The 9,953-nt window shown below is 45.3% G+C and overlaps 1 protein-coding gene across 2 annotated transcripts in view; it reads right to left on the reverse strand.

Moving 5' to 3' along the window:
- Positions 1–9,405, reverse strand: part of LOC311494179 (copine-9-like) — a gene marked incomplete at both ends in the record, with an annotated part of 74,749 nt that extends 65,344 nt beyond the window's left edge. For both annotated transcript variants that reach the window (XM_084553090.1, XM_084553089.1), the window contains 2 exons: positions 6,423–6,463; positions 9,326–9,405. In XM_084553090.1, coding sequence (XP_084409216.1) covers positions 6,423–6,463; positions 9,326–9,405 — 121 coding nt within the window. The remainder of the gene's footprint in view (positions 1–6,422; positions 6,464–9,325) is intronic.
- Positions 9,406–9,953: the final 548 nt, after the last annotated feature.

A 9,953-nucleotide genomic window follows, 5' to 3' on the forward strand; every position in this document is an offset into this window, starting at 1 on the left:
TTTCGTCCCAGATGTGCAGCCATGTCTGCGTGGTTCTCTCTATCTGCGCAACAGATCTGGCAACGATCGCTACCTTTGATCCCTCTGTAATCGCATAGTAATAATAAGCAGAGCGCTTCTCGGTAGCTCGGTTTATTTATTTGCGCACACATATAGAGGTAGATTCGAATATTTGAACTTTGAAAATCAGACGTTTGCCTTTGAAGACTGAGACACATCTGAAGGACAGATTGAGGAGCTGGTAATTGGGTCTTTGGGTTGGTTTTTTTCTTCCCGTCTGCCACAGCATTGTTAATGAAATGATCTAAGAATCTGCTCATTCTTTCAATTATTAATATATAAAATAGAGAACATTAGTAAACTTTATGCATATGTTAAAAAGGGATGAGAAAGAAGCAGACATGCAGACAGCATATTATGTGTGTCATGTGTCTCTCCTATCATATCCTGTGTTTTTGACATGTAACCTGTCCCCGTCCCAACCAGAAACATCTCACACATCTTTTTCAAGCTTGTTTAATTCTTAAAATTTTTAAAATTGCGTCCTAATGTTTCAGTTCCGTTTAAAACGTATTGCACCGACACGTTTCTGTTATTTTGACAACCCCGTTGTACCCGGTGGCCTAGGCTAAATAACACAAACACTTTAATTCAATCCAGTTTATCCACAATGATCACACGGTTCAATCACCACCTTTCTGAAACAGGCGTGAAGAAGGATTTGGTGCGGGGCTGCTATAATACAATTCATTAGTTTTCACTAGTGCACACAATGAACCGCAGAGTGAGAGTAGGAATGACCTGTTAAAGTTGTTTGCTCATTTTTATAAAGTCGGTGGACTTTATTTAAAACCCAGTGTGACATTTTCAGTGGTTGGGTTTGTTCTACCAAAAGACATCAAGACTGTATAATTAATCTGACATTTCAGCACGAGTATGAATATGAATGAAACCGAGGTGAAGGATTTTACTCGGGAAAACTCAACTAACAGAAATCAATCCAGACCGATCAGGCATAACATTATGACCACCTTCCTAATATTGTGCAGGTCTCCCTTATGGTGACTCATCAGAGAATGGACATGGGCCTTCTGAGGGTGTCCTGTGGTGTCTGGCAACAGAATGTTGTTAGTGGGGGGGCCTTTGAGGGGAGGTGCCTCTGTGGATCATCTCACAGATACTTGATCAGTTTGGGATCTAGTGAATTTGGAGGCCAGGTCAACACCTTGTTCTGTTCTTCATGTTTTTTTTTTAGTTGTTCCTAAAGCGTTTTTGTGTGTGTGCATGTGTCAGGCTGCATCCTGCATCAAGGAGTGTCATTGCTATGGGGTGGGGGTGCCTGGTCTGGTCTAGGTGGGTGCTACATGTCTAAGTAACATCCACACCAATGAATGACAGGTCCAAAAGTTTCCCAGCAGAACACTGAATCGTCACAAGATGATCGATGTTATTCGCTTCCACTGTCGGTGGTCATAATGTTATGGCTGATCGGTGTGCATGTAATTTTTATGAATATTCATTGGAGACTCATGTCCTCCACAGAGGACAAGCATGACGTCTTCAGAGGATGTACAACCACAAATAAACCAACTTCAACATAATTCTACTTCCTACTGAATCACCGCCCCTCCACCCTCCACCCTCCACCCCGTCCCACCACCCTCCACTAATTAACAGCGCCCACTCGTTTACCGCTCAGTATCTAATGATGCACATCTGTCTTCGCCGTCACCCATGAGGTATGTCAACAACCGCACAAAAAGGAAAAACTCCACCGACAGATTGTAACCTTGTGGAGCAGCCCGACAAAAGCGACGGACAGAACACACGAACCTCTTACACATGGGACCAAGCTATAGGAGAAGGCTGTCTCTTTCAGACTCAGGCATTAGTCAGTTTTTAAATGCCTCAGAATGATCCTGAATGCACTGATTTGTCCAACCACAACAATATGAAAACACACTATTCTACATACACTCATGGGCCACTCCATTAGGCACGCTAGAGACCTCAATTGCATTCTAAAAAATCTAACCTTCAACACTGCTCTCCATGTTCAGTTGAGGTTGAAACAGCGTCAGGGCGGTATTAATTCAACTGGGTGATCATTGTGGAGGACGGAGCTTGTGTTTGTGTTATTTAGCCTCGCACGCCGATTTAAAACGGGGTCGCCAAAATACCAGAAACATGCGTCGGTGCAACACAATAAAATAAAACAGATGGAAAATGAAGACGTGTCTGAATCAGCATCACTCTCGGCTGTTTTAAATGAAAGCCGAATAACAGAACCTTCATTAGGGGAAGATTTAGCGCAGGACTGTTTAATTAGAATGCACTGGTTCTCAACAGTGCACCTAATGAAGCGTCCCCGTGAGAGTATATTTATATTTCCCGCAAAGCGAAGTCATTGTTTTCTAAAGTGGGGTTTTATTTCTGCGCGGGGCTTTCGATCAGACAGAAGTCAGACAGAAACACTGAGGACTGTTCCAGGAACCGACAGAACGGCCGAGCAAATTGAAGCCGTCAGGAGATCTGCGCCCCGAAAGCTCATTTTGAAGTAATGTCTGCTACAAAAAGAAGCTCTTCTCCCTAGCTACCGTTACCATCCGGTTGTTTTAAAACTGGGTGCCATCAAGTCGCTGAATCTGTCGGATCGCTGGCTTCCTTTGATGCTGACGAGAAATGTCAATGATTCTTGGAAGCAAGTCAGTAAGCTTCTTCTCCTCTGGACGCCTCTGTGGATTTATCGATTATAATTGTTGTGAATTTGTGTCTTTTACAGATCACACCCTGTAATTACACACAGTTTACGAATCCCATCTGCTCATTGCTTCCTTCCTGTCATATGCTGAGGTCGTATTACTGGCGTGCCATTTGCTCCCGTGCAACTTTGCTGCGAGCGCAAACACCTGAGGCTCGAAGGTGGTAAAAGTTGGAAGCAGCTACGAGCGAGAAACTAAATCACTCATGAAAACACCTGTGGACGAGCACTTTCAGAATCGTGTTCAAACGACATCCCTGAACACGTTATTACGGACTGAGAATGACACGTTGGAAGTTGCTGTTACTTAGCGATCGGGCGAGTTCCTTGCAGTTTCCTGGAGCTTAGCGCGCATGTTATCAGATGAGAGGTCGTTGAGCCCGTCAGTGATCTCTGCTAAGCAGCGCTGACTGACTGGCAGGTAGTGAGGAGGTTTTATTCTTTCTCGTCAGACAGAGCGTTAAGGCTGCAGGAGCTGAAAGGGTGGGAGCTGGTGGAGCCGTGTAGGTTCAGGCACCAGAGAGACTCAAGGTTTAAGATTCAGAAAGATCATCTAAAGAGAAGATGTACCGAATCCACACGTGAAACTATACAGTGAATGTACATCGATCAGCCACAACATTATAACCACTGACAGGAGAAGAAAATAACATTGACCATCTTCTGACAATTCAGTGTTCTGCTGGGAAACTTTTGGACCTGGCCTTCATTCAACATGTAGCACCCACCTAGACCAGACCAGCCACCCCCACCCCATAGCAATGACACATCCATCCCCAGCAGGATGCAGCCACAAAAACACTTTAGGAACAACTAAGAAAAACATGAAGAACAGCACAAGGTGTTGACCTGGCCTCCAAATTCACTGGATCCCAAACTGGTCAAGTATCTGTGGGATGATCCACAGAGGCCCCTCCCCTCAAAGGCCCCCCCATTAACAACATTCTGTTACCAGACACCACAGGACACCCTCAGAAGGCCCATGTCCATTCTCTGATGAGTCACCACAAGGGAGACCTGCACAATATTAGGAAAGTGGTCATAATGTTATGCCAGATCAGTGTATATACTGTATATACACATAATTGACATAAAAGATTTGCATTTCATCAGAAGTGAGGTTTTTAATCCCCACTTTACATCCAAACCAACATCTATATTCTCTCACTGTAAAGTACAACTCAAACTTGTTGCTTGATCAAAAAAAATCAAAAGGTTTAAACCTGAAACCTTGTCTGTGAGCTTGGATTACAGCCTGATAATGGTGTCTGTCCTAATTACGTCTTCCAGATGTCGTGCATATTGCAGCAGACAGCCTCCGAGTGCTGTTCACCACATCTGCTCACATGTGTACCGGAATGGAGGAGAGTTCTCGCGGCGCACCGCTCCCCCCCCCCATCCGCCCGTGCACTGGTCGGAGCGCCGGTGACTCCTCGGGCAGCTCTCCCATCTGTGATCAGTCACACGCTTTAGCCACCCGAGCCCTAAGACCAGGAGTCAGACAGCTGTGCTCTCCCGTTGTGATTTGTGTAACTCATTTAAAGGCAGTCTGTCTGCCTGATTTGGGGAACGATTCGTCTGAGATTGTTTGGCCCTACAGGGTCTCAAATGCACCACTCTGTTTCTGTTTTTTATCTCTTCAGAAGCTACTGGACTTGTTTTAGTTGGTAGAAAGCTTTGGTGTCGAGAGGGCAGAAAGGGATAAACGCCTTAAAGTAGTAACAGAGTGGTTTGGATTGGCAGGTGTAGGGAAGACACACTGCCTGTTATGTTTTTCCTGCAGCTCTTAAGTCCTTTCTCTCACTTGTGTCAGCATGATGCATTTTTCTGATTCCTTCTCTGTTCAGAGCATAGACTGTATAAAGATGGACGGCAGAACAGCTCCTCTACAGTGAAGCCAGAGCAAGTAGAGCTGCCCCTGGTGGTTGGCTGCAGTATAGGTCATAAGCTCCACCCCCTCCACGTTAGTGGGTGGGACTTGGGCCAAAATAAAACACTGAAATACAGTGTATAATCCAACATTTCCTTGTAACTGGTGGAGGCAGAGCAGAGCGTAGTTTTAATTAAACAAAAATGAGCGTGAGTCTGGAGGAAGTGTGGGCGGGGCATCGATACCATGGCTCCTCCTGGCTCCACTTTCGAATCGTACTGCACGGACTCTGGCTCCAAAGTCAGAAGATGGCAGCACCTGTATCCCTGGGAAAATGGCGCCAGTTTGGTCAATACAAGGAAGTGGGGATGCATTGTCCATATTTATATACAGTCTATGGTTTGGAGGCACTGCATCTAAAACTTGAGCATATTTTCAATTGATCCTTTAACAACTGAGCAATTATGTTAGATTAGTAACAGCCTGGAAGCCAGACCTCCTACAACTTTTAGCGTGGCGGAAAGTTGGTCTGGAGCAGGGGTGTCATTTTAGTTTTTGGGGCCACATATAGCCCAATTTGATCTCAAGCGGGGCTGGACCAGTAGCATAACAGAACAATAACCTATGAGTAACGACAACTCCAGACTTTTTCCATTTGTTTTAGCGCAAAGAAGAACAAGTAAATTAGGAGAATGTTTACATTTAATAAACGATCCTTAAAAAAAAAAAAAATGAAATATCTTAATAAAAATAAGACTCATTTCGTCACATTGCTGTCTGCCGTTCAGTCCTGGGTCTCAGTGTTGTGTTCTGTCCACTTCTCTTTCTAAAACGGTGGACAAATTAGGAATATCAGTTAATTTTTGCGCAAATTCACGCCGCGGGCCAGATTAGATCATTTGGCGGGCCGCTTTTGGCGCTGGGGAGTTAAATCTATTTAAAACAAGATGGCTCTGATTAGTTGTTGGACTATCCAGTTGGATTAGATTGGGAGGAGAAACCAACCCCCCTCCTCCCCTCATCACTGGAGGAGCAGCTGTGGAAATGACTGTTAAGAAGGCCCACCCACACCTGCACTTTTTTCCCGAGGATGCTGAAGCAGCTGACCTCTTTATATCGGCCTCTGGTGGAGAGCACATTAACATCTTCCATCACTGTCTGGTATGGGAACTGTTCTGTAGCTGACAGGTAGAACCTGCAACGAGCCGGAAAATCTACCCCTCCCCTCCCCTCCTCTCCCCTCTTGATGCCAGTGCAGTACAGTGCAGCGTGAAGTATATTTTGACTATTTCTCTAAAAACTGGACAATAAGATTTAAAAAGTTGTGTCAGTCAAGCAACCGGTGGTATTTCTTATTTGTTGGCGAGCGGCCTTGGCCAGGGCAAAGTGTGAGGGGAAAAAAAGCGCAAAAAGAATATATATAATCAACCGAGTTCAAGCTCCTGTCATTTTTCGATTGCCCATTGTGCTGAAGACCACCCAGCTCCACACCCCGACCTCTCTTCAACCTTGAGTCTTCAGGCCCTCCTTAGCCTCGTCCTTGTCCTCCTTACCGCCTTACCCTTGCGTTGCATCCGCCACGTTGTCACCCATTAACAGGTCTGACCTTCACGGTTATTTACGAGTGTAAGAGAAAGAGGAGAGAGGAGCACCGTGCCTCGTGCCCTCCTGATGTGCTTTTCAAGGTAAGGAGGAATGCCTGTGCACGTAAAATCCATAAAACGCAGCCTCTGTAGATGGATTAAAAACAAATAGCAGTTCAGAATCTTAAAAGGCTTAGAAAACACTTACCGGGGTCTGACTTGGAGAATGTGTCCACGTCCAGTAGATTCCTGTGAAAACAGCGAGAGCGTAGGTAAAAATGGATCCTTGAACGCATGCTCCATCGTACCGAGACAATGTATTCACTCATTAACATTTCTAGTCTTCGTTCTCCGGTCTCCTGAGCATTCCCAAAAAGTCTCGGCTAAGCCGGGGAAAGTTAGGTCGGGAGTGGGGGGGAGGCGGGGGCAGATTTAAATTGGTTCCCAAATTACTCTGTGAAACTAACCGTCACAAAATGTTGAGCTGCAGAAGCCCGAAATGAAAGCCACGGTGAGCCAAATAATAAAAAAACAAAAACCACAACTCTTGGTTAGTGGTGAAAGGCTCCAGAAGACCCTCAGGAAGCAGAAGATGAAGAGGTAATAATAAAAGGAGGTAAAGCCTTTATTGAATTCCTTTACTGGAAATAAAGCAATTTTGTTGAATGACTATGGCTCTTTGATTTGTGGGACATGTCCAGAAACTTCTATGAAATGAGCTCTTAAACCCTCGTATGGCTGAGGAGACATGGGAGTCGGCTCTCTATAGTGTATGCTCCCGCCTTACGCTATCTATCTAAACTTATCATCGACCAGGCATAACATTATGACCACCTTCCTAATATTGTGCAGGTCTCCCTTGTGGTGACTCATCAGATAATGGACACGGGCCTTCTGATGGTGTCCTGTGGTGTCTGGGAACAGGATGTTGTTAGTGTGTGTGTGTGTGTGTGTGGGGGGGGGGGGTTGAGGGGAGGGGCCTCTGTGGATCATCCCACAGACACTTGATCAGTTTGGGATCTAGTGAATTTGGAGGCCAGGTCAACACCTTGTGCAGTTCTTCGTGTTTTTTTTTTTTTTGTTGTTCCTAAAGCGTTTCTGTGTGTGTGGACGGAGGTTTTAATCATTACACACAATATATAACTCCTGTTTTCAGAAATTCCTGGTGCCACTAAATCAGAAACCCCAAGTTGCAGAAGTTTTCTGTTTCTGCATAATCTTCTGACACCAGAAGTTCCTGGTTCCACATACTCTGGAACTCCTGGTTCCAGACGTTTCTGGTTCAATATCATTTGGAACTCCTGGTCAGACATTCCTGGTTCTACATTATCTGGAACTCCTGGTTCCAGAGGTTTCTGGATCTACATAATCAAGAACTCCTGGTGTCAGAAGTTCTTGGTTCTACATAATTAGGATCTCCTGGTTTCAGAAGTTCCTGGTTCTACATAGTCAAGATCTCTTGGTTTCAGAAATTCTTGGTGTCACTTAATCAGAAACTCAACGTCAGAAGTTCCTGGTTCCACATAATCTGCTTGTATGTATTTAAAAGTGTCATATACATCATGTAGTCCTTCGAGGGGAGGGTCCTCTGTGGATCATCCCACAGATACTTGATCAGTTTGGGATCTAGTGAATTTGGAGGCCAGGTCAACATCTTGTGCTGTTCTTCATGTTTTTTTTAATTGTTCCTAAAGTGTTTTTGTGGCTGCGTCCTGCTGGGGATGGCTGCTGCCATCAAGGTCATAATGTCAGTGGTCATAATGTTGTGGCTGATCATTGCATGTATGTACGTACACATCTTAAAGCTTCACCGTGTCCACCAGATTTAGCAGCACATCTCCTCTCTGTAAATTAGTCAACCTGACTGTAGCCCTGACGTTTTTTTTTTGTTTTTTCTCCACCATCATCTTCTAGTTATGCAACAGCGAGCCTTAAATAACATCTTACAGTGAAAGTAAAATATTCTTGACCTCTTGTCTCAATCAATAACAGATTTTTCATCTGTGGGAGGAGGCAAAGCAAGTTTGCATGATGGATTCAAAGCTCACACGACAATGCCTTGTGATTGTGAAACGGTAGCCCACTCAGAAAGCTGCCTGCGTGATGCAACTGCCTACCAACTCTAAATAAAGCTCATTACGGACTGTCATGTACACACCTCGAGTTGGTTGGCTCCCTTATTTGCACTTATCCCCCGCTTTAATGCTGCACGCGGCATGTCAGTTTACGCTGCAGGTTTGTTGCAGATCAATCACAAGAGATGTAACGTTTTAATTAGTGGCTGCAGAAGGGGACGTTGGGCCGGTGTTGTTGTCTTTGAGCAGAGCCAGACGAGCTGATTCCTGCTGGCTGGTGCTGGTGTTATTATGTAATGATTCAGGGTAAAATAAGACAATACTTCATCCACTGTAGTGCAACACATTCCCTGGCTGGTTCTGCTCAGGTGTCTGACCACTTCATATCTGGCAACAGAGATTCATTATTCAGGAGTGGGTCGGTGAGCGAACCACCAGGCTGGCTGACAGTCTGGGGACAACCCTGCTCGGTCAGTCAGTCAGTCAGTCAGCCAGCCAACCGTACAGCAGCCACCACCAACAGTAAATCCAGGTAAACGCAAGCAGCGTCGCGTTTGAGGGTCAGAAATGAAATCTCTGGCGTTCTGCAAACGATTCACCTGCAGCTGTTTCGTTAATGACCAGCCGTACGTGTCTGTGAATACATCCAGTGGAACTCCTGTGAGCCACTGGCCAGACTTAATGTAAAAATCAGGGGATTTAAGAGGATATCTTTTTTAAAAAAAAACTGCTTTGAGGCACATTGGAGGCAGCTGATGAGCTTAGCTGTTTGACAAGGAGGGCAGCAAAGGGCATCAGAAAGCAAAAGGTCATGCACACCTGGAGGATAGATAGATAGATAGATAGATAGATAGATAGATAGATGTGAGAAACTATGAGTAAAGATTTTTTGTAGATGCATATTAGGAATTAATCTCAACAGAACCATCCCGATTTAATTAATTTGCAAATAATCTCGTGTTGCCTGCTTGCATATCTGCAAATGGGTGAAATGCACAGACTTTAGAGCGTAAAGAATACGAGAGTTTGGCCGTACCTGCACGACACGGTAACTTCTATTTTAGTTGCAGGGACTCTGGTGTTGAGAGGATCAAATTCCCCTATTGATGCCATCATCTCGACTCGCGACGCCACGGAAGAAGGAAATAATGAAGGTGAATAAAAAAAGATCTGATCATTCGCAACAACGGGATCGCGATTGCAGTAAATCCATTGTAGAAGAGAATCCTCTGTGAGTGGCGGGGGGTGAGGGGGGTTTCTCTTCGGGAGCAGCGGGGGAGAGACTGACCGGCTGAGAGAGACAGAGAGAGAGACGGTTAAAGTTCGGGAGGCAGAAGTTCATCTATCCCTCATGCGCTCCCGGTGCGCTCTGGCTGTCTGTCCGGTGCTGAGGAAGAGGGAGGAGGAGGAGGAGGAGGAGAGCGCAGGAAGACAACAGCAAGGTGCGCTCCCTCCCTCCCTCTCTCTCTCTCTCTCTCCCTCTCTCTCTCTCTTTCTCTCTCTCTCTCTCTCTCTCTCCAGTGTCACCTGTTACTAACGGCTTAGATCCTCAGACGCCTAAAAAAAACAGAGAAGAAGAAGAAACCAAGCAAAGGTCACTGAGTTCCTGTGTTAACCTCTATTCTCTTCCTCTCCTTCCTCTGTGTCTGTCTGGGGAGATTTCC

This window comes from Chelon labrosus (genome assembly GCF_963514085.1).
Source record: "Chelon labrosus genome assembly, chromosome: 10".
Lineage (NCBI taxonomy): Eukaryota > Metazoa > Chordata > Actinopteri > Mugiliformes > Mugilidae > Chelon > Chelon labrosus.